At 42.1% G+C, this 25,980-nt stretch overlaps 1 protein-coding gene across 1 annotated transcript in view; it reads left to right on the top strand.

The window, feature by feature from the left end:
* Positions 1-1,138: 1,138 nt before the first annotated feature.
* Positions 1,139-25,980, top strand: part of LOC116676169 (calcium-dependent secretion activator 1-like) — a gene marked incomplete at its 3' end in the record, with an annotated part of 39,927 nt that continues 15,085 nt past the window's right edge. The window contains exon 1 of the mRNA XM_032507474.1: positions 1,139-1,795. Within this exon, the coding sequence (XP_032363365.1) occupies positions 1,451-1,795 (345 nt within the window). The remainder of the gene's footprint in view (positions 1,796-25,980) is intronic.

Raw genomic sequence — 25,980 nt, 5'->3', positions numbered from 1 at the left:
TACTGCATCCTCCCGTCCCTGGGAGATTGAATTCTTGAGTCGAACTTTCCAAGTCTGGACTACCAAGCATACTTGGTATTTAGAAAGGCCTTAATTATTATAATAATCACAGTTTTAAATTAAAACAGTTTCTGTTGTTATGTTTGCAGCACATTCTGTATTTGGTGTTTTCTCAATTTGCAGATCAGCTGTGTCTTGCCAAATACATAGCTGAAAAAGAGATTTCCTTAATTGCAGAGTGTGGCGCTCTCAGTCCATAAGAACTGGGCTGTATGCCAAGCCCAGAGTAGGAAAGCTCTTATTGTGAAAGCCAAACTTCTTTTATTCCAGTCTGGTGCAGATTGATCATCAGGTGGCTGTTACTCTAATGTGCCACCAGCCTGATCAAACTGATCCCAGGGCAGCTGGGGGTCGGGGTTTCAGCACCGTGGTCAGCTCAGAGGCCAGCCTCCCCCTAACTAACTAACTAACTAACTAACTAACTAACTAACTAACTAACTAACTAACTAACTAACTAACTGTATCCACATGATATAGCATAGTGTTTACACATGCAGTGCTTGATTTGGGACTCATACCCAAAGATCATAGCTGAGCTCAATACATATTTTTGGAAGTTTTATTTTTTGCAAATGCATTTGCAATATTAGGTAAGCAGACAGACAGACAGACAGACAGATAGACCGACAGACAGACAGGCAAAGTGACAGACAGACAGCCAAGCAGGCGAACAGACTGACAGACAGACAGACTGACGGACTGACGGACTGGCAGGCAGGCGGGCAGGCAGTCAGGCAGCAGACAGACAGACAGATGGATAGATATTTTTAAATTCGTTAAATTCATAATTTAGTTATCATAATTTGATCCTTTATGTTTTGGAATTCCATGGTGAAGCTTTTATTGTGAAAGCCAAACTGCTTTTATTCCGGTCTGGTGCTGTGACCCGCCGTCTTTAGACTCAGATTGATCATCAGGTGGCTGTTGCTCTAATGTGCGACCAGCCTGATCAAACTGATCCCAGAACAGCCAGGGGGTCGGGTTTCAGCACCGCGGTCAGCGCAGAGCCCCCCCTCTCACAGCACCTAGCCTACACATCAACGCTTCCTCCTTTTCTCCCTCCCTGCGTCCCCTCCCCCTTTATATCTGCTCTCATGATAAATCCCTCCTATGTGCCACTGTCTGGTAGACTTGAAAGGCTGGGAAATCACGCAAACAACACTTTCATTTTTCTTGCCGAGGTTGACTCGTCTGACGGCAGCTTTCTCATTCTTGAAGAGCATCAGTCAGAAACGCTCAACAGGCAGAGCTTTGCGTCTCCACAGCGGCTTCCCCTGGCTCTCTCCCTCTGTGGCTGACGCTGAAGCTGATCGGCATCTTTCCCCCCTACTTTTTCAGTTTTACCTTTGCAGCAGGTAGCCTCTTTATTCTCCAACCGAGCCTCGGCAGCATGTTGGACCCGTCTTCCAGCGAAGAGGAAGGGGATGAGATAGTGGAGGTGGAGCGCAAAGAGGTGGCGGCCCCGAAGAGCCTCGGAGGAGCCCGGCTGTCACCGGGCCGAGCCTCCGAAGGCGACGCCGGGATCCAGCCTCGGGGCCGAGGGAGCGGCGGGGGCCGACCCTCCAGCCCCACACCATCGGTGGGCAACGACAAAGAGAAAGAGGACCTGGAGAAGATGCAGAGAGAGGAGGAGGAGAGGAAAAAGAGACTCCAGCTGTATGTGTTTGTGATGCGCTGCATTGCTTATCCCTTCAACGCAAAGCAACCTACTGATATGGCCAGGAGGCAGCAGAAGGTAAGATCAGTGTGAAACCAGAGCTAACTTTAAAACTGTGTTTTTGAAATGCGTCTTTCAGTTTTAGAAGGCATCGCTCAGATACATGCCACCAACTGTTGCTTCCACAGTCGCACCATCGCTGGATGCCTTTCGGTCGAATATACTCAAGAACATACTGTATATCTCAGTTTATAGTCCGAGAGGATCTTTAACATGCTGGATGTAGCCTAATGCACACCGCACGAGGATACAAACCTTAATACTTTCATTAGACAAGGCAGTCGACTGTGATGGATAAAGTGCAGAGATGATAAACCATACCACACTGCCCATAGAGTATGAGCAGCAAGAACAAATGCCGACTTGGCATCTCTTTTGATTGAACATAATTACATATTTTCTTTATTCCCACCACCCAATATCTTGGCATGATGATGAAAAAGCTAAACTGTGCCAGAAAGATATATAAAAAAAGGTTTGACAAACAAGGAAATGAGTTAATCAAAACTAAAGACAGACAGGGTTGGACAAATAAGAGAGGCTGATGGATGGCATGAGAGAGAGAGAGAGAGAGAGAGAGAGAGAGAGAGAGAGAGAGAGAGAGAGAGAGAGAGAGAGAGAGTGAGTATTTGTATTCCTGTTTAACCCACCCATTGTAGTAGCTCTTGCATGAATTGCCTCTGGGCATAGATGCACCAGGGCTGTCCCCTCCGTCCTGCTATCTCAAGCTTCTATTTGAACAATCTGTTGCACAGGAGCCATTGACACCACTGCCTAGAGAGGGTCCAAAACCATCTGTTTGCTTCCCGATTCCAATATCTGAACTTGTGTATTGGCTGTTACCAAATACCGATCTGATACCCGTGTGTCATATATTGTATTATGTTTTAAAAACTGTATATCCCTGGTACAGTCTGGCTCAGGTTAAACTCTTTGTGAAACATGATCAAACACAAACAATGAATGCCATTTCTTTTATTATCCAGTTTGACAGTGACGGAAAAGAACATAAACTACTTTAAAGCTGATTTTATTCTGAGGCTAAATTTGGTGTTATTGGATCGATAAGGTCTAGTACTTTCCAAAAACCGATAGCAGTATTTTAGGTGGTATCGGAGACTTTTCCCATACGGTTATTGGAATGTCTCTACCACTGACCAGTGCCTTCCTCTATATGGGAGGAATGTTTCCTTACACAGTCTATCGGCTTTGATGTGGTCCTTCAGGAATATCGCTATAACACAACCTGAGGTATTTTAGAACAATGCACTGGTTGGAAAATACCATAAATTAATCTTTTTTAAAGATACACCCTGTGACATTGACTATGTTTACATGCACACCAATATTACACTATTATTCAGAATATGACAATATACCAAATTAGATACAGTTCTTGTAAGTGTTTAGAAAAGCGCTATAAAAATAGATGTATTTTTATTTCATTAATGAAAACAGTATTTTCCAGTTGGATATTCCAAATAAGGCCTTTTTCAAAACAGCGTTTTCCAATTAAGAAGTGGGATATTCCAGTATTCTTTAGGTTTTAGAAGCATTCTTTGGACATGTATACGGCACTTTCAGAATATGCATCTCTGGCAGGGTTTTTACTGCAGTTTACAACAAACACAATTATTAATTTAATGATTAAATAAGATAGTGTCTCCAAACTTTTCTCAATTATAACTTGTCTCCTGCTAGTTGTACTGCAGCACTTACTTTAAAATAATCTCCTGGTGTACTTACAAACTTCCCAATCCATGGTTTAATGAGTACACAACCTATTTTTACTACTGTAGAAGTTTGGTATCATTTTGGGCATTATTGGTGAGTGATTTATGAGATACACAGTTGGCTCCAATAGCGCCTGCACTGAGCTAATCAGCTGGTGATGCAAAGCGTTTTGCTCCCCAGGGAAAAAAGCTTCTGGTGGGGTTGTTTGGCTCGAGGTCGGGGTGCAAAGGTATGGGGTGCCATTTGTAAAGCGGCTTGTGCTGAAAATAACAGCAACATTTTGTCACATTTAGCTTTAAATAATGTTTAAAAAACTGGTATGAAATTTTGAGGGTCACTTTCTTGCACATTTACAACAATATTTGTCAACTTGGAAATATTTTAAATAGTTAAATCCAAATATTAAATGTTACACCTAAATGTTAAATGTTAAATCTAAATGCTAAATCTAAATGTTAAATCTAAATGTAAATGTCAAATCTAAATGTAAATGTTAAATCTAAATCTAAATCTAAATGTTAAATCTAAATATTAAATCTAAAGCTAAATGTTAAATCTAAATCTAAATCTAAATATTAAATCTAAATCTAAATGTTAAATCTAAATATTAAATCTAAAGCTAAATGTTAAATCTAAATCTAAATCTAAATATTAAATCTAAATCTAAATGTTAAATCTAAATCTAAATCTAAATGTTAAATCTAAATGTTTCGGGTGAAACTAAATATTTAGCTAATGTGCAAATTAAATGCCGGTAACCGGAAGTACCAAAATCACTTTGACTGATCTGTCATGTTTGCTTGCATTAAGGCCAGCTAGAGCCTATCCCTGCCAGTACCGTGCCTTGTTGGGGGCGGGCGGGGATAGGCTCTTGCTGGCCTTAATGCAAGCGAACGTGACCGACCCCCCCCCCCCCCCCCCCCCCCCCCCTGTGGCTGGCTATAGTGGCTATAATTCCAACACCATTCATAAAAGCGACACTAAAAACTCAAAGTACTCTTCAAATACAGTTTTCCCCAACTGTGTTTATTATTTTAGGTAGTTATTTTAACGTTTATCCAAGTTCAAGAGTCCATATCCCCGGATGAGATGATTTTTATTCGTTATTTGACACTATAAACACACACTGACCTCCTCAAGCTTTTATTTTGGTACTTCCGGTTACCGGCATTTAATTTGCGTATTAGCTAAATATTTAGTTTCACACAAAACATTTAGATTTAGATTTAGATTTAACATTTAGATTTAGATTTAATATTTAGATTTAACATTTAGATTTAGATTTAGATTTAACATTTAGATTTAGATTTAGATTTAATATTTAGATTTAACATTTAAATTTAGATTTAGATTTGACATTTAGATTTAGATTCAACATTTAGATTTAGATTTAACATATAGATTTAGATTTATCATTTAGATTTAACATTTAACATTTAGGTGTAACATTTAATATTTGGATTTAACTATTTAAAATATTTCCAAGTTGACAAATATTGTTGTAAATGTGCAAGAAAGTGACCCTCACAATTTCATACCAGTTTTTTAAACATTATTTAAAGCTAAATGTGACAAAATGTTGCTGTTATTTTCAGCACGAGCCGCTTTCCAAACGGCGCCCCATACAAAGGACCCTAGGGTGAAATTACTCCAAACCATCACTTTAACTGTTTAGTTATCTATGATTCAATTCAATTCAATTTTATTTATAGTATCAATTCATAACAAGAGTAATCTCAAGACACTATACAGATAGACCACACACAATTTACAAGGACCCAACAGTTCTAGTAGTTTCCTCCAGAGCAAGCAACAGTGCGACAGTGGCGAGGAAAAACTTCCTTTTAGGCAGAAACCTCGGACAGACCCAGGCTCTTGGTAGGCGGTGTCTGACGGCCGGTTGGGGTTAGAATGAAGAGTGGCAATAACAAAAATGATTGATGACTAACATTAGCTCAAAATGCCATTCCAGTGACAGCCTTTGTTGTGTTTGATTGCTAGCTTGTGGCAAAGCTAGCAGTCATTTCTGGAACGTTTTAGCTATCTATGATTGTTTGATTGCTAACGTTAGCTCAAAACGCCATTCAATTGACAACCTATGTTGTGTTTGATGCTGACCTGTAGCCAGCAGTAAACCAACTTGGTTAAGTAGGTAAATTTTTACTGTATTGACATTACAAAAAGTCTCTCATTAGCATCTTGTATGCTACTTGTTGCAAAGTGACGCATGCGCAACTCACATCTTCACTCGTTGCTAAGTGACGCATGCGCGACTCAAATCTGCACCCGACTTACATCGGGGGGTGTCACCTTCCTCCACAGCGCTGTGGAGATAGTTCAGGCAATGCGAGACAACCTCATGTTTATTTCATATTTCACACAAAGGGCCCAGGTGAGAGCAGATCACCCCCCAGAGTGCTCACTACTGCTATTTAGGTGTGCGTCAACATGTTATCTCACTACTGTTCTTGCTATTTATGTGTGTGTCAACATGTTATTTTGGTCTCACCATGTTACACTGTATCTACTTGATTGTCCCCATGAGATACCCCTCCGCTCTGGGTAGTGCATGATGAAAGACCCTTTTGTTTTACCTACAGTGAGAGGCTTTCACATCACCTATCTTCATGCAGTGATGGACTGGCCATCTGGAATTTGGGCAAATGCCAGAAGGGCCACCCCCCCTTTGGACGTCTATGGCCACTAATGTCTTTGGTTCATTTTAATAAGTTATTTTATGCATGCAGCTGCAAATATTCAAGATTGTACTGTGGCAAAGTGCATGGACAGATACACTCGGAAGGCAGAGTCACTAATTTTCCAAGCTAGGTTATTGACAGAAATAGGGCTGGTGTGTTGTAAATGATTATTATTTTTTTATCCCAGTCCATCACTGTCTTCATCTGTTCAACAAATATTGTAAGGTATCGCAACATTACTAGAATATTACTCCTAGAATATTTGTAGACTACACCCACTTGCAGTCTAGTCTCTTAAGTAAAGCAGTAGGCTATTTAATACCTCAGTGACTAAAATGGTATTCAAATGACATGTTTCAGCATCAAGTGCTGTGGTGGATGCTGTGTGGACTGCACACATATCAGTAGATGAAAGGCATTCAATACTGTAGCCTGCACAAATTACTATTTCAATTTCTATAATATTTTGTTTCCCAATCACAAAAGTCCCCCCCACTCCCTATTATTATGTGATCTAAACACATCCCATTCCCCTGTGATTAGTTTTCTTCATAATTAACGATTAAGGTTTCTCGCTCTGTTGAGAAATGTTAGAAGAGCTGACTCATGCTTGTGCAAATACTCTTAGTAGTTGAAGTGACATTTCATTCATCATTAGTTCATTCATCACTAACAAAAAAAGAAACTGATGGATCAGGATTTCAGAAGAGGATGGACATCAGGTCATACAGCTCTGAGTGCAGAGAACACTTAAAGCGCCCATATTATGCTCATTTTTCAGGTTCATAATTGTATTTTGAGGTTGTACCAGAATAGGTTTACATGGTTTCATTTTCAAAAAACACCATATTTATGTTATACTGCACATTGCTGCAGATCCTGTTTTCACCATGTGTGTTTAGGTCTCTGTTTTAGCTACAGGGTGAGACATCCCACTTCTATACTATCTTTGTTGGGAGTCGTACATGCTCAGTAGCTAGGTAAGATCCCACTAGCTAGATAACTCTTTCTCCAGCTTTGGTCAGTACAAGCCAGGATTAGCTGGGAGACTTCTTCTAGACGAGGGGGACTTGTGGAATACCTGCAGAACAGGGACATGGAAGTAGTTCTTTTGGAGATTATGGTGAACGAGTGTGTGTTGTAGCAGTGTTTGCCAGTGAGAACGAGCTAGCATGCTAGCGCTAGCATGTCCTACAGTGCGCCACCTCGTCTCAGCTAGTGACGTAGAAAGCCGTGCAGATTTTGAACAGCTCACCCGGAGACTGAAGGCAGAGGACATTCAGAAACCGTATCTCACTCAAAACAGCATTTTGTTTTCCATGTTTGTATGCGTGTGGAAGCACCAGAGACACAAAATAACCCCCCTAATCCTAGAAAAAGTGTTTTTTTTCTCTTAATATGGGCTCTGGAATGCCTGCCATTGAAAAACACATCAGCATCAGGGTTGAGTCTGTGCTTTACGAGAGGATATGTAAAGCTAGACAGAGAATGAAAGTCTTCGACATCCTGTCTTTAGATCCTACTTTGGAGCTTGTACGCCTTCTCAAACACATTTGCCAGTCAGCTGGGAAGTGGGTGGTACTGCACTGGGCTTGAGATGCTGTGGGCTGAAAAGCTATAAAGCCATGTTGCTGTTCCTTGTTTGAAAGATGTCTTTAATGTTAAAACCTGTCTTAGGAAGTCTTGAAGTTTTAGGGCTTCAAACACATGTTGCAGGTAGAGCTGCCTTGAAGGCAGAAATAATGCCAGGAATCCTTTGAATATTTTGAAGTAGAGTCCCGACACTGAAGCTAAGCAATGCACTGCTGTGGATGGGGCAGCAGCTAAACATATTTTGGCCACCTAAGAAAAAGTATTTTTTCAATTGTCCGCTATATTTAGAATATTTTCCCAGCTTTACCTTGCTGTCAGACAGGCCTTTCCTTTGGCACTACATTTTCTCAACCGTAGAACTTCGTAGTCTTATGCAGAAGCACAATTGTGCTAGCACGCTGTATCAAGCCGCAGATCAGCTGTTTGGCTCACTCTCCACGGTTAATGGAAGAGACAACATATTCAAGAAAATAAAAAATGAGTGAAGCGGTTAAAAACTCCAAATATGGTGTCCACTTAAAGATTTTTCTTTAGGTGGCTAAAGTGCGTTTAGCTGCAGCCCGTTCACAGCAGTATATTGCTTAGCATGTTTGCCATTGATAAAAGAAGCAATATCAGAATCAGAAATACTTTATTGATCCCCGAAGGGAAACTCTGTGTTACAGTTGCACAAAGTATAGAAATATCAGAGTAGAAATATAAATAAAGAAATATAAGGAGTGTGGATATGCATGGTATTTACATAGTTTAATGAATTTTTATGATACAGTATTTATTTATATTTATATTTCACATTATAGAAATACTCTGTTATAAGTCAAATTTGTAAGTAAAAGTCTTGCAGTGAAACTTAGACTGACGTAAACTGCAATTGTGTAATAATAATAATAATAATAATAATAATAATGTATACTTTATTAATCCCGTAAGGGGAAATTACAATGTAAGCATCAAAATATGCTTGAAGTACCAAGAGTAAAAGTACTCCTTCATTTTTACATTATATACTTTTCAATATGTTACGATGCATTGTAATTTATTGTATTATGTTTTGTGTTAATGATCAGAATCAGTGAGGTAAAGTTCAATATTTGCCTCTGAAATGTAGTAAAGTAAAAGTATACGGAATTATATTTTGAATTTACCCAAACTTATTTGGTAAAGAAAATGAAAGTGAACGTTAAATGCCCCTCCAAAGTGTTCGTTGTAAGCACCCATCTCTCCCCCATTTTTATTGTCGGTGCTATGTTGTTCTATTACCAAATCTCTGGTAATATTTTGCTGAGTGCAATGTTTTTATTTACTGAGAGAAAATATGTCAAACTTGGTTCCATGTCCTTGTCTTTATGGACAGCCATTCACCAAATTCGGAATATGAGAATTCTTACAAACATTGACTTCAGTTACTTAAAAAAGAGCCCACATGTAAATTTGTACAAATGTTCAGATACCATTTGAACTCCAAAATGATTACTATTAGGAGCATTGTTGAATGTATAACATGGTTGTTTCATCTCATTGATTAACTCACATTGACTCACACTTGTCTGCGGCAATTCTGACGCAGAGACACATTGTGTCTCTTTAAATTAAGTCGGATATCTAAACCGGCTACCAACCGATCATTTCTATTGTGATTTCTTATCAAGATACCTTTTCAAGCACTGTGAGAGCATTGCACCAAATCTTTGTATCTATATCTGTATGTGCCAAGAGCTGAATAACTTTGAACTGCTGTCTTGAGGATGGATAATCTTGCTGAAATATGATCCATGAGGCGGTCCGTGCTGATATTCAGCATTCATTCTTCTCTTTTTTGATCTAAAAGGAATCAATCAAAGAGCCTACACCAGGAGCCAGGTCCGATATGAGCTGTGATTTATATCTACAGCACATATTTATAGTTAATAGGTTCCTCTGTTTAAAACATTAAAGTGCCAATATTATGCTCATTTTCAGATTCATAATTGTATTTTGAGGTTGTACCAGAAAAGGTTTACATGGTTTCATTTTCAAAAACACCATATTTATGTTGTACAGCACATTGCTGCAGATCCTGTTTTCACCCTGCGTGTTTAGGTCTCTGTTTTAGCTACAGAGTGAGACATCTCACTTCGATACTATCACATGCTCAGTAGCTAGGTAAGATCCCATCAGCTAGACAACTCTTTCTCCAGCTTTGGTCAGTACAAGGCAGGATTAGCTGGGAGACTTCTTCTAGACGAGGGGGACTAGTGGAATACCTGCAGAACAGGGACATGGAAGTAGTTCTTTTGGAGATTATGGTCAACTAGTGTATGTTGTAGCAGTGTTTTGCCATTGAGAATGAGCTAGCATGCTACGGTTAGCCGCCTAGTCTCAGCTAGTGACGTAGAAAGCCGTACAGATTTTGAACAGCTCACCTGGAGACTGAAGGCAGGGGACATTCAGAAACTGTATCTCACTCAAAACCGCATGGATAGTTTTGTTATTTCTTTATTTTATATTGAGTTTGTGTGCGTGTGGAAGCACCAGAGATACAAAATAACACCCCAAATCACAGAATGAGTGTTTTTTCTCATAATATGGGCACTCTAAACATCTTCCATTCATTGCATTCCTGCTGTATTATTAGATTGTTAGATTAAACAGTCCCCTCAGGATTTCGCGATGTCGCGATCGCGCCAACTCGCGCAAACTCAACCAATCACCGCTACTTTGTTGCAACCCGCAATTTTGACCAATCACGCAACTTTTAAGCTAATTTGACCAATAAACGGAGTTTCCTTTGACTTCAACCATTCCCAGCAGTCTCATGTGCTAGACTTTGTAGCAGCATGTGACTCTGAGAGCCCATGACCGAGCGGGAGTGAGAGCGGGTCCACGTCACGTACGTCGCCAAATCAATTTCCTTGTTTCTGTTATGAAGACAAGACGCGTGTGACTCAAATATCTCACATTCACCAACAAAATGCAAACCGTCCTGCCAACCTGGATACATTTTGACATCAATGTACGATTTTCGAATCTGAAGCCGCTGAAAGCTGCAGCTGTTTCGATCCTGTTGGCTCTCTGCAGAGGGCACTGCTGCTGCTCAGTACCCCCTGCGACTAACGCATGTGCGCGTTCACACACACACGCACGCACGCACGCACGCACCTACGCACACACACAGTGGATGCAGGAAAAAACAGAGATGAGACGTACAGGAGGATCTAAATTGAGGACAGCTACGCTCGTTATTGTAAGTGCAATGATAAGTTAAAGTCCCTTAAGTACCTTATCAAACCGTTTGAACGTGTGTCCCAGGCCAGGATAGGAAATTAACTAACAATATAAAGATCAACAAGCTGCTGACAGACATGTTCAAATTTTATTCATTCAATAAATAATTATTTTTTTGTCTTAAATCCACCAGCCATTTTCCTTTGCAGCATCCTCAGCCTTATTGGTAAGGTTACTAGGAAAAATCAGGTTTCCTTTTTCTCTTTAAAGAACTATAAAAAAAAAATCCCAACTTTTTTTGCAACTTTCTCTGTCTACCGAAACTTAATTGCAATAAACATACAAAAAACATCAAAACTTTTATCGCAATTTTTTACAAAATCTCCTGCAACATCAGGCAATTTGGGCCGCAACTAAGTCAAAAAAGGCTGCAAAATCCTGGAGGGACTGAATAAAGTTGAATTCAACTCTTTTTTTTTTTTTCACTTAAAATGGAAATACATCCGGTACGTTCAATACCTTTCTGTTGCTTACGTTATGTTTCAATCATACCCAGAAATAATCCTTTGCATTTGTTAAGAGAATTTGCGTGAAACCCTGACTTGTTTTTTTCCCTGCTGTTTGGGTAAAACATATAATGTCCTCCAGCTAATTCTAGTTCACTGTAATTAGGACATACGTTTTAGTTCAACCCGGGCTTTTTAGTCTGACAAAAGCGACTCACCTGCCACGGCTCACCATCACAGGGTTGTTAACAAGATCCAGAGCAGGCTTGTGCCCAGTCAAACCCAAAAGACACGCAGCGAAATTCTTTTGTACGCGCGTCCTCAATGAAATCCTATCCAATCGGTGGTGCCAGAAACTTTACATGGTGACTACTTGCACTAGCTGCTAACAGTTAACACAGTTGATTCAAGAAAACATATAGGATGCACCACCAGCCAGCGCTCTCTCTAGACGTTTAGGGTAAACAGAATATGCCCCCCCCCCCCCCCCCCCCCCATTGTTACATGTTGCCAGTTCATGTAAATATGTAACAACTAAAGTGAGACCTATTAGCAGCCACCCCGTTAAAGGGTGCTGTCAGCGTAGTATGTACTCTACAGAATAAAATGAGACTTTTATGAGATAACACACTTACACATCTCACACTACCTGTTTTCTTTCTCAGTAGTCAGAGGAGTGATAATAGTTCTTAATTGGACAAGTAACCATCTGTAGTATAGGCCTACTGCTGTCTTGTTCACTTCTGTTGTCATTTATTTTTTTATTCATTTTCATGGCTTTTCTCTCCTAATCAGGCCAGGGGGTATAACTATGCCCAGGTGAGACACTCAACGCCTTAACACAATCTGTCTGCTTGTTTTCTGCTCCATAATAGGGCTTCTGATGAATCCACTCCTCCTTCCTCTCCTGTTCTGCTGCTCGACAGTCCTCCTCCTCGCCTCTCATTTTGCTTTTGTCATTATTCCAAATTAGCAGGGCTGAGGCGTACTTCACAGATTTTACACATCTAAGGCCGCGTTCAGACTGCCTGCGTCGGCTGGCAGGACGCAGGTCTTTCCATCAGAGCCGGAGCTGTGGGAGGAATTCAAAGTTAAGTGTCTTGGTGTGCAAAGCGCTGCAACAATCACAACAACCATGGATTGCTGTTGTGGCTGACAACTGGGAACTTTATACATTGTTGGTCTGCTATTTTATCAATAAATTCCCTTCTAGGACTTTTTTCTATGTAGGCGTGTTACGAAAATTGATGGCTAATTGCCAATTTGCTCCGACTCTGTCGGACGTCAGGGGCTCCACAGTCTGACGTGACAGCCGGCCGGTGCCTGCCGGGGTCGCTGGCTTGTTGCCCGGCCTGTTGACCGTTACAGACCCCGCTGTGAGCTGGCTGGAGCTCTGTCAGGAGACTCAGGAAGAGGGGTGCTTATTTCCCTGATTGTTTGTTTAAAGATCCCATGGCATGGAAATTTCACTTTATGAGTTTTTTTTTAACATTAATATGAGTTCCCCCAGCCTGCCTATGATCCCCCAGTGGCTAAAAATGGCAATAGGTGTAAACCCAGCCCTGGATATCCTGCTCTGCCTTTGAGAAAATGAAAGCTCAGATGGGTTGATCTGGAATCTTTCTTCTCCTTTCTCTGTTTAGCCCGCCCAGAGAATTTGGCCCACCCATGAGAGAGAGACATCATGGCTTTCAAACGAGCAAAGTGGCAGTTGGTCAAGGCCACAGCCCCAGCCTCCACTGGCTCTAGTGGCTGTAATTCTGCACCAAGGCTGAATTTTGGGAAAGAGACTTCAGATACAGTATTAGGGGACCACTAAGGTCTATATAAAAGAGACTTCAGATACAGTATTAGGGGACCACTAAGGTCTATATAAAAGAGACTTCAGATACAGTATTAGGGGACCACTAAGGTCTATATAAAAGAGACTTCAGATACAGTATTAGGGGACCACTAAGGTCTATATAAAAGAGACTTCAGATACAGTATTAGGGGACCACTAAGGTCTATATAAAAGAGACTTCAAATACAGTATTAGGGGACCACTAAGGGGTATATAAAAGAGACTTCAGATACAGTATTAGGGGACCACTAAGGTCTATATAAAAGAGACTTCAAATACAGTATTAGGGGACCACTAAGGTCTATATAAAAGAGACTTCATATACAGTATTAGGGGACCACTAAGGTCTATATAAAAGAGACTTTAGATACAGTATTAGGGGACCATTAAGGCCATGTAAAACCATCCAAAGAGGACCATGTCATGGGACCTTTAAAGTCTCATCAGAATGTGGTCTAAAATAAATTCGGATTGGGATTAAATTGGGAATAAGGGCCTATCAAGTACCACATGGTGGAGCCTGTTGCCCCAGACAAAGCATTTTATAGTGAATGGACATGGTTTTAACAAAAGAGCCAGTTGTTCCAAGGTAAGGTGATCGGATTTTGGTTATCAGATTGGATCAAATCTTGAAAATGGGTTGTTCAAAAGGAAAAGAAGGAATCTGAATTCAGAATGGATCACGGAATCCAATCCTAGTTTAATCTGGATCAAACCTTCAGTTTGTGTTGTTCAAAACTTGTTAGTAGGATTTGGATAGCGGGATTATCCTGATCCCAACAGGGGGGGTAGGATTCCAAGGTGGATTCCAGGAAGAAAATGTAGTAAAACTTTAAAATGTATGTTAAATAACACATTTGCATCATTTAGTGTATATACTTTTTATTTATATTTTGCACTTGACTTGTGTAACCGTTGCAACAGTGATAAAGTAGACGTAGGCTACCAATTAAGCTTTTCAGTATAGTAAAGTAAAAATAAAAATGATCTTGTCCCCATTAAAATATCCCCCAAAAAGATTTCAATAACAAACAAAAATAATATATTCTATTTTTCTGTCATTCATCACTGTATATTCATTTCAAAGAAACTCATCAGAGATGAGCCTGTCAAAGATAATTTCTGGTCTCTCCTCAGATGAAGAACCCTAAACAATCTTTATTTTGTTAACTATTGGACTTTTAGCCTTTTCTTTTATTTAAAGACGTTTTTTTATTGTTTTTTATTTGTTGTAGCTCAGATGAGGGGTCATAACATAAAATGATGAATGGAAGTGGATGTTCATGTAATTTTTGTGTTTTGTTTCAACATAAGAAACCCTTCCAGTGACCCCATGCTGGCTCTTCTACCTGTTCTTCACCTGGCTGGTAGCCCACATTGTGATATGTTGTCCCATTTAGAGCACTGGTAATCCGGATTTGGTCATCTTGAATACTGTATCTGGATCAGGGTGATCCAGTCCAATGTTGCTTTAAAAAAACGGCACAAAAGTAAGACGGATTACCTGATCCTAAATAGCAAAAAATGAGATTTACAAATCCGGATCATTTTGATCCAGATTAAATGTTTTGAACAACTGGCCCAAGGAGTGTTATGTGAGTTGATCACGATTGGAGTTTAGATTCAAAACACATTTGAAGAGTGAAGCAAGACCTCCAACTACTTTAGCAGCCCAAGCCACAAAGGCATATGTGAAAGTCAGTTGGGACGCTTCATGTAAGAAAGGATTTGGTGTCGGCTATGTTTCATGTAAACTAATCCTATCCAGGCTATGCTGAAGAATCAAAACATTCATCAGTTAGGCTTTTGGTCATCAGAGATGTTGACAAAGTGATAGTTATAAAGCCAAATGTGATTATCTGGTTTGGGCTGCAGCTTTGATTTGTAGGGCTACCAGTAGATGATGTATGAAAGGAAAACAAGATGACTCATGTTGTTATGATTATTGGAAGATTTCAGTGGCCTGCACAGTTTATTTTTAATAGAAACAGAGGTTTCCAGACAAAAATTCTTTCCACATTATCATTGGAGAACTTCTGCTCTCACTTCTGTCCAGTCATGCAGGAACGGACACAAACAAGCAGCAGACCATTAAAATGCACTTTAAACAATAAAGATAACTGGAACCAGGATGTTGAAGAAATTAATTAATTAATTAATCATAATTTGAATTATGCCATCAAAGGTTTCCAGCATTTTGCGTGTGTGTGTGCGTGTGTGATCATGTGTGTGTGTGTGTGTGTGTGTGTGTGTGTGTAGAAACGGATCAATAGTGTCTGCATAATTCAAGAGGACAGCATGTAGGCTGCTAATGATTACAAAAGCCTTGTCAGTTGGCCTGTTGTGTTCATGTACAAACACACACCCACACAGCTAACCACACACACACACACGGCTATACATGAAAGTACACCACATGCTTCAGTGTATGGAGGTCCTTTGACACATCCACTTTTAGAAAGCAATGAGTGCTGTGTAATTAGGCTGGGGGTGAATCATCCTACCAATCTAATCTATTGAAACTCTAATATGATACTCATCGTCAGCGTCTGCAGGGCTGCAGGGCAATTAAGCATGACGGGTTAGTGGCATTTCAGACAGCCATCAGGACCATTCTCCACAAGCTTTACATCACCAGTGACGTCCGAGGGCGCAGGTTTCAATTCAACCTTTTTTTTGGGGGGGGGGGGGCAAATTTCTTGCCAGTGGTGGGGCAAGAAATATGATGTATTCTGATAAAATGTCTAACTGGAGAGAATAAATTCAAGGAATGGCAAGAGACTTGGTTGTTTGTGTAATGGTCTTACTTTTTATCCTACATTTCCCTTATTGCAATAGTACAGTACAGCAATTTTTGTTAACTGGCAAGCTCCCTATGTCTTTGAAGCTCCATGCCTCCAGTTTATGACAGAGGCTTCTGTTAAAATAGTTTTTTTTTCCGATTTCACAAAGTTTAATCAGATCCACAGAAGACATTACACAACTGTGTGTACTCCCTGTGACTGATAAAGTGACTTTAACGTGTAACAAGTGTCCCTTTGGGTGCTTTTCGTCTGATGCGCCTGGCCCCCCTCCCGATCAGACAGATTGCCAGCCGTCCTGGCCCTCGGTGAGCAATCACAAACGTTTTTATGTATTTCTTTATGGGGTGTGATTAAAATGGTAACTGACAGTCTATCACAGCACACCAGGGTCAGGAAACTGTGGATTTCCAGCTGTCTGTGCCTCTATTCACTGGTGACGCCGTGGACTAATCCCTGCTATGTCAATGTTAGATTAGTGAAATCTATCTAAATTGAAAGCTCTACACTTTGTCTAGCAGGTCTAGAAACTTACCACAGAAGGTTGATTTAATGCCACCGAATGGGAAAAGTACACTGTCTTTTGACCTTAAACGGCTGTTTGGCGGCCTGTTGGGTGGCCTGGTGGGCAGCCTTTTGGTCGGCCTTTCATGGGTTCCTGGTGGGCAGCCTGTTGGGCGGCCTGTTGGCGGGCCTGGTGGACGGCCTGGTGGGCGGCCTGGTTGGCGGCTTTTTGGGCGGCCTGTTGGGTGGCCTGTTGGGAGGCCTGGTTGGCGACTTTTTGGGTGGCCTGTTGGGCGGCTTTTTGGGCGGCCTGTTGGGTGGCCTGTTGGGAGGCCTGTTGGGTGGCCTGTTGAGAGGCCTGGTTGGCGACTTTTTGGGCGGCCTGTTGGGTGGCCTGTTTGGCGGCTTTTTTGGGCGGCCTGTTGGGTGGCCTGTTGGGAGGCCTGGTTGGCGGCTTTTTGGGCGGCCTGTTGGGCGGCCTGTTGGGCGGCCTGTTGGGTTGCCTGTTGGGCAGCCTGTTGGGCGGCCTGTTGGGAGGCCTGGTTGGCGGCTTTTTGGGCGGCCTGTTGGGTGGCCTGTTGGGCGGCCTTTTGGGCGGCTTTTTGGGCGGCCTGTTGGGTGGCCTGTTGGGCGGCCTGTTGGGAGGCCTGTTGGGCGGCCTGTTGGGTGGCCTGGTTTGCCGTTTTCTGGGCGCCCTGTTGGGTGGCCTTTTGGGAGGCCTGGTGGGCGGCCTGTTGGGTGGCCTAGTTGGGTGGCCTGTTGGGTGGCCTGTTGGGCGGCCTGTTGGGTGGCCTGGTTGGGTGGCCTGTTGGGTGGCCTGGTTGGGTGGCCTGTTGGGTGGCCTGTTGGGCGGCCTGTTGGGTGGCCTGGTTGGCGGCTTTTTGGGCGCCCTGTTGGGTGGCCTGTTGGGAGGCCTGGTGGGGGGCTTTTTGGGCGGCCTGTTGGATGACTTGGTGGATGGCTTGGTGGGCGGCCTGTAGGATGACTTGGTGGATGGCTTGGTGGGCGGCCTGTAGGATGACTTGGTGGATGGCTTGGTGGGCGGCCTGTTGGATGACTTGGTGGATGGCTTGGTGGGCGGCCTGTTGGATGACTTGGTGGATGGCTTGGTGGGCGGCCTGTTGTGCGGCCTACGCTCTCAATCACAATGTCAGTGCTCTGGGAAGATGTTTTAGACAACTGTGGATATGCAGTTTAACATGTAAGATTTGAAAACATACTTTTAGATTTGCAGTTTTTCGTTATTTTAGTTTTGCATAAAGAGTGTTCAGGGCACAGCATGGGTGAGGAGAAACTCCATTCACATAGTCTGTTCAAGACAGGACTGTTGCGGTCGTCTCTGTCCTTCTCTCTGCTGGCAGTTGGGCTGCTATGATGCATAAAGTTTGGGGTTGATTAGCGGTGCAGATCGGCTCAGACACTAGCTGCCGACGCTGTGGTGTTACACATCACGCCTCTTTCTCTCCCAGAATGCCGACATGCTATGTGAAGTCACAGTGAAGAGGCCTCTGCTTGCTTCTGTGTGAATAAACAAAGACGCCGTAAGTGCAGAGCTGTGTGAAAGGTGCTACAGTGGGTGTGTACTGTAAGCATTTACTACTGTCCTGCACTCATGTTAAAGCGTTGTGTGTGAGCGTGTGAAAAGCAGCTCCCGCCCTGATGGGCACTTTCTCAATCCTGTGTAGGGTCTGCTGTGCAGTGTGTAATCTGGATTTACCCGTTTATTCGATGTTACGTCATCACCAGGGAGCTTGAGCATGTTCCCTGCTGTGCAAGAGAAAGGGTTAATGTCAATGATGTCTGTAAGAGCACACTGTGTGTGTGTGTGTGTGTGCTCATGCTTCATTGGATTAATAATAATAATAATAATAATAATGATGATAATAATAATAATAAAAATAAAAGCTTTCAAAATTAACGCAATAATGATTTAAAGCAAATTCCTCACCCTAACGACATTCAATTAACGTGCGTACATTCTGTGATTTGGGCCGTTGCTGCTCAATAGTTTGGGAAATCAGGAAGCGATGCAGCAGTAAAGTTGAGGATGGCTAGCAGAAACAAAGCTCCTTGAGCAGAAACGGATAACGAAAAGGGTATTTTGAATGGCAAGTTGAGTTCCAAAGTGCTTTCCAGAAGGTTCTCTCCACAACTGTACTGTCGATGTGAACTTAGTTACCACCGGAGTATGTTCTAACAGGAAATGCATAGTGTATGGAGACCACCGACCGCCTTAATGCGTATTTGTATTTATATTTATTATAAGGATCCCCATTGGCTGACGCCTAGACAACCAGCTAGTCGTCCTGGGGTCCAAAACTACATTTAAACAGACTTAAAAGAATTCATGACACATATGCAGAAAAGAAAATAAATAAAATAAAAGAAATACAACAATACCTGCATACAAAACTACATAACAAAAAGAAACCAAAAAATGAAATAAAATTAAATAAAAACAATACTAAACCAAGCAAATAGAGAAATATCTTGAAAACAAAGTTCTATATTACAGTATATTACATTAATATGCTAAAATTAACGTAGCTAACATAGACAAAGAAGAAGATTATATTTTTAACCACACGATTGGATGGGGGGGCTCTGTAGAGAAACCTGTAGGGGTGGGGGGGCTCTATAGAGAAACCTGTAGGGGGATCTCTATAGAGAAACCTGCAGGGGGAGCTCTATAGATAATCTTCAAGGGGGGGGGCTCTATATAGAACGCTGTAGGGGAGGCTCTTTAGAGAAAGGTGTAGGGGTTGGGGATCTATAGAGAAACCTGTAGGGGAGCTCTATAGAGAAACCTGTAGGGGGAGATTTATAGAGAAACCTGTAGGGGGAGCTCTATAGAGAAACCTGTAGGGGGAGAGCTATAGAGAAACCTGTAGGGGGAGCTCTATAGAGAAACCTGTAAGGGTGGGGCTCTATAGAAAACGCTGTAGGGGAGCTCTTATAGAGAAACCTGTAGGGGGAGCTCTATAGAGAAACCTGTAGGGGGAGCTCTATAGAGAAACCTGTAGGGGGGGGGGGGGGGGCGCTCTATAGAGAAACCTGTAGGGGTTGCTATAGAGAAACCTGTAGGGGGAGATCTATAGAGAAACCTGTAGGGGAGCTCTATGGAGGAACCTGTAGGGGGGCTCTATAGAGAAAACTGTAGGGGGAGCTCTATAGAGAAACCTGTAGGGGAGCTCTATAGAGAAACCTGTAGGGGGAGCTCTATAGAGAAACCTGTAGGGGGAGCTCTATAGAGAACGCTCTATAAGAAACCTGTAGGGGGGGGCTCTATAGAGAAACCTGTAGGGGGAGCTCTTTAGAGAAAGGTGCAGGGGGGGCTCTATAGAAACCTGTAGGGGAGCTCTATAGAGAAACCTGTAGGGGGGGGCTCTAAAGAAACCTGTAGGGGGCTCTATAGAGAAACCCTGGGGGGGGGGGGGCGCTCTACAGAGAAACCTGTAGGGGGGCTCTATAGAGAAACCTGTGGGGGAGATCTATAGAGGAACCTGGGGGGGGAGCTCTATAGAGGAACCTGTAGGGGGAGCTCTATAGAGAAACTGTAGGGGGAGATCTATAGAGGAACCTGTAGGGGGAGCTCTATAGAGAAACTTGTTGGGGGAGATCTATAGAGGAACCTGTAGGGGGAGATCTATAGAGGAACCTGTAGGTGGAGATCTATAGAGAAACTTGTTGGGGTAGATCTACAGAGAAACCTGCGAGCAAAAAGTGATCTGTTAGTTAACTGTAACTGTAGGTTAACTGTAAGTTATGTTATCAAGAATGATAGGTCAATGTCTTATAAAAGTTCCTGGCTACCTCACTAATTATATCATGTTTAATATCTCCAGATCAATACAATGTAGAGACTAACTTTTCTGTTTAGAAGCAGAGAAAGTCACTGTTTCAAAAAGGCCCTCCATGTGATTGCAAAACTTTCGTCTTGTGGAGACAATCTGGAAGAGCCATGAAACGGAACTTGCCGAAGTCCCTTTTCTTTATATTCTGCTGAAGAAGCTTTGTTTTTTTGGGTCTGCTTTTTAATGACCATTGATTTAGCTAAAAAGTAAGTAATCAAGCCTGTTACTCAGGGGAACGGGAAGTGTCTTTTTAGATTAAGTGTGTGGCAAAGGTGTATTAGTCTGAGATCTCTAGGTTCATTTTTAATTTACACACACACAAACACACACACACACACAATCGCACACACACACACGCACGCACACACACACACACACACACACACACACACACACACACACACACACACACACACAGTAGTGATCAGTTGTAGTGTCAGTTTTTAGCTCCCAGATGGCAATTGTAGCAACTTGCTGACATTCTGCCACTCACACCAGACGCTCTGCTGACACTGTCTGTCTTTCTGTCTGTCTGTCTGTCTGTCTGTAGCAAATTGGAATTCTTGGGTTTTAAAACTTTTCCTGAAGGTGTTGTTTTGACATAATGCATTCAGTGACCACATTTATATGAATGGACTGTTCTTATAAAGCACAATGGCCCAAGGACACTTGGCCAATTGGCAGGTAGCACTCTACCACTGAGCCACAGCCACCCCTCTCAGCTGTCTATCAACATTCAGCCGCTGTTTTCTCATTTAAACTTCTGACTCGAGTCCAACTCATGAGACTCAAGTCCACACCTCTGTTACGTACTATTGTCAAAAGAAATTACGTTACCTCACAACGTTACAACATAAATAAAACTACTGTAAATTAGACTGCAATTTTCTACATTCTACAACATCTACAAAGTAACACAAAATATGCATCTTTCCCTCTTTATCTTTCAAGCTGTCTCATCTTCCCTATCCATGCTTGTATTTTTCCCTTTGTTCAGTTCTCTGTTACTCCTCTTTGATTCCTTTCATTCTTTTCTTTTGGCGGCGCTGTCTCCCCCCTCTCTTATCCAGGGAATTCTCCTTTCTTTTTTTTTGCCCCTCTTTTTCTCTCTCTGCCATCTTCCCCCTGGAGTGGCAGTGGTAAGAGAGTGTTGCATTACAACAGATGCCTCTCAACATGCACAACTGGAGTGGAACGAGAGAGCATAGAGCCTAAGACAGGCCCTCCAGGATTTCGCAGCATTTTTTTTTAGATTGTTGCGGCCCAAAATGCCGGATGTTGCGGGAGCTTTTGTAAAAAATTGCGCTAAAGGTTGCAACGTTTTTTGTATGCTTATTTCAATGAAGTTGCTGTAGACAGAGAAAGTTTCACAAAAAATTGCAATGTTCTTTAAAAATGCAAAAGGAAATTTGTTTTGGCTGAGTTTTCCTAGTAACCTTACGAAAACGGCTCAGGATGCTGCAAATGTTGGTCTAAAATGAAAATGGCTGGTGGATTTAAGACAAAAAATAACATTTGTTGATTGAATCAAATATGAACATGTCTGTCAGTAGCTTGTTGGTCTTTCCATTGTTTAAATAATTTCCTATCCTGGCCTGGGACACACATTCATATGGTTTTGGGGGTAAGGGGGGGGCCCCTTCAAATGTCATAATGTCATGCATACGTACATACAGAAAATACAGAAAATTACTACAGATAATTTTGATATTCTAACAGCCTTCAAAGTTGTGGGGGTGAATAGGACTCTGTGGAGGTTCTACAGAAAAGGTCAAGATTAGGCCCAAACATGTGAGGATCAACTAAATCTGGCCGTGGGGACTTGAGTTGTTACGGCCCAGGGGTTTTCAAAGTCCCCCACTCAATAAGCTTTTTTTTTTGTCTTATGACCACAGGTTCACACAACACAAATCTGTACATGTTTGGGACATGTTTGGGACATATTGAACCTTGATTAAAAAGTGAATAACGTTTTCACTCCTTTTTAATATTCCTTGTCTTACATCCGTTATCGCTTTGATTATGTTTTGGAACTACAACAGTTCCTATAATACTGCCATGGTTTAAGTGAGTTACGTTGTGGGCTTCCCCTTGTCATTTTAGTCTATATTTGTTCATATTTTGGCTAATGGCACCACTAAAAGTATGCTCAATTAGCTATTAGCAGTTTGCAGTCTACAATTGGATGTACATACATCTATCACCAGACCATACCTTTATGCAAAAGTAACAGCTCCTTAAAACTCCTTATTTTGAATAGTGTGTGAGTTATACCATAATATCCTTCATGCGTGTTGCATAGCCACCGGTGCTGCCGGGATCTGCTGACTGTTTTGTTGTCAAACTACCATAACTGGTTGTTTGCCTCACATTTCTACCCCCCCTCGAGGCAGCTCACAGTTTGCAAACATCTCCTCTAAACCAAAATGTTGTCAGCTTTTTGGCTGCTTGCGATTGGAGAGAAAATAAACTCAGAACTAGAAGCACTTGCCAGGCAGTGTTCACGGAGCAAAATCACATCAACAGGGTAAAAGAACTAGTTTTAGACCAACACGCTTGTTGACTCTTCACATCTGCTGATTTGATAATTACTCAGCTGTCTGGGCAGTGAAGATTATTAGCTTGGTGATTATGTTCATCACACAGTTCAAACAAATAAGGTGTTTGAAATTGACTTGTGACTTCCATCCTTGTGTAATACAAATTAAGCACAAATGGCTTTATCTTTATTCCAATAAAGCATATTTTGTACAATTACAGTTCAACGAAAAACAGCTGTTGTAGCAGTATAGTTATATATATTATTACAGTATTGTATAATGATAAATGACTGCATTGCTTGGCATCCTGTGAAAACACTGGAGTCTCCATTGATCCCTCAGAAACCATATGTGATTAGACAGAGAGTGTGAATAACGCCTGTGAGCCAAGTACTTTCCAATTATTTTCTTAAGAAAACCTTGTTGCCTTATCTGAACTTAAATCTCAGATACAAATGTATTTTTGTATGTGAAACAGGAGTTGATTATTTTAATTGAGCAATCATCTTTTAGAGGTTACATAGAGCGGTGTGCTGAATGTACCACGTTGTGAGCATTTTTGAGTTTTGACAATCGTATGTCTGGTTCAGTACATGGGCCAAATCGATTGAGAAAAACTGTAACGATGTAGCACAAGATAGGCAAGGATAGGCAAGGAACAACAGAACAGATGAGAGACACATACATTCCTTTATTTATGGTGCAATCTTGCTCTACATCGTTAATAAAAACTGAGCTTCCTGTTGACGATAGATTACAATCAACTTTATTTTCATTGTGCAGAGTACAAGTACAAACACAACAAAATGCAGTGCAAAAAAGCAGAAGAATAGACAGGTGTGCATGGGCACAACAGAAATATATTGCAGTGTTATAAGAGCAAAAATAAATATGGCTATGTAATGTGAACAGTGCATGATCAACATGTACAGATATGTGCAATGTAGTAGCAATGACCATATAATAGTAGTAAGAATAATATAGATATATGCAGTGTATTACCAAAATATATAATAAGAACAACATAATAACAGTATGTACAGCTATGTGCAGTAAATGTGCAGTAAATATGGATACTCTGTTTGAACCATATAGACAGATGTGTACAGTATGCGCAGGGGGTGGGATACGGGGGGCGGGGGGGGGGGGGGGGGGGGGGGTAGTTCAGTAGGGTGACAGCCACATGAAAGAAGCTTCCTCTGAACCTGCTGGTTCGGGTGTGGAGAGACCTGAAATACCTCCCGGAGGGGAGTGGGGTGAACAGTCTGTGGTTGTGTTGGGAACAGTCTTTGATGATGATGCCCATCTTACGCAAGCATCTCTTGCCCTGGATGGCCGTGATGGAGGGGAGTGAGAAACCAGTGATGCGTTGGGCAGTTTTCACCACCCCCTGCAGTGCTTTCCGGTCATGGGCAGAGCAGTTGCCATACAAAACTGTGCCACAGGCTTTCAATAGTGCAGCGGTAGAAGTGTGTGTCCTCAGAAAAAAAGAGTCTCCTCAGAAAAAAGAGATCCTGGTGAGCCTTCTTGATCAGGGTAGAGGTGTTGAGGGTCCAAGAGAGGTCCTCAGAGATGTGGACACCCAGAAACCTGAAGCTGGTGACATGTTCCACCTTTGTCCCGTTGATGAGTATGGATGTGTGTGTGTGCCAGCTTCAGACTTCCTAAAGTCCACAATGAGCTCTTTGGTCTTTATGGTGTTGAGAGCCAGGTTGTTGTCAGTGCCCTTGGATGATAGGTGCTGGACCTCCTCCCTATAGGCTATCTCATTGTTGTTCTCAAAGGTGAGGGCTCAGCACATATCCCTGTGGTTGTCAGGGTGATGGTTGAGGAAGTGTGATCTAACCTAACAGACTGAGGTCTGTTGGTTAGGAAGTCCAGAATCCAGTTACAGAGGGAGGTATTGATGCCCAGTTGACTAAACTAAAGTCTATAAACATAGGTGTTGCTATTGGGCATCTGCCAGCTTTTTGGACGCAATTTTTCAAATGCAGCACTGCCTTCCTGGGATGCTTTGCGGAAGCGTTAAAGTTGCTTAACGTCACCCATAGGAATAAAGTAGAGCACGGTGTGACAGAAGCGTCGCACGGCCATGTGGATCCGCACCGTGAGTGCAACTGGATGGAAGTCATTGTTGCAGTGGAGTATTTTTGGCATTGGCATGACAGAGGTGGTTGGGCTAGTGATAGGTTAAATATTTCAGTCCAAACCTCAGTCAGCTGCACAGCAGAAGGCCCTGAGTACACATCTCAGATACCTTGGATAGCATCAGGACCAGCAGCCTTGTGTGCATTAATCCTGCCCAGTGCCACACACACATCGGTGATGGAGATTGTGAGGCTGGTTGATCTGCAGAGACCACAGCCTTGGTGGCAAATTCCTTGTTGTTCCTATTGAAGTGGCCTTAGAAGTGGTTCAACTTATCAGGTCAGTAGCTTTGTAGTCTGCATTGGCATGGATGCCTTGTCATATGCTTCAGGGGTCAGAGTTGTTCATGAGGTTCATGCCTCTATTTAGCTTAGCCCTGGATGAGCTATAGGCTTGAGCATCACCTGATCTGAATGCTATTCCTCTTGACCTCACTGTTCATTCAAGGCTTTTAAAAAAAGATTATTTCTTGGGGCTTTTCCACCTTTAATGGACAGAACAGCTAGGTGAGAGAGAGGAAGACATGCAGGGAATTGTCACAGGTCAGACTTGAACCTTGGACCTCTGCATGGAGGCATACACCTATAAGTATATGTGTGCCTGCTCCACCAACTGAGCCAACCCATCCACCATCCATGGCTTTTGATTGGGGAAAGTGATAATCCGTTTGAGGGTGGTGACACTGTTGAGTTGATACAGTCCAGAATGGAGGAGGCATATCAATCAATGTCCGTTTGGGAGTCATGGGTGGCCTGAGTTGCAAACACTCTCCAGTCA

Source organism: Etheostoma spectabile, unplaced genomic scaffold, assembly GCF_008692095.1.
Source record: "Etheostoma spectabile isolate EspeVRDwgs_2016 unplaced genomic scaffold, UIUC_Espe_1.0 scaffold00002773, whole genome shotgun sequence".
NCBI classification, from domain to species: domain Eukaryota; kingdom Metazoa; phylum Chordata; class Actinopteri; order Perciformes; family Percidae; genus Etheostoma; species Etheostoma spectabile.
The sequence above is the reverse complement of the archived record's forward strand: the minus strand, read 5'-3'. Positions and strand labels throughout refer to the sequence as shown.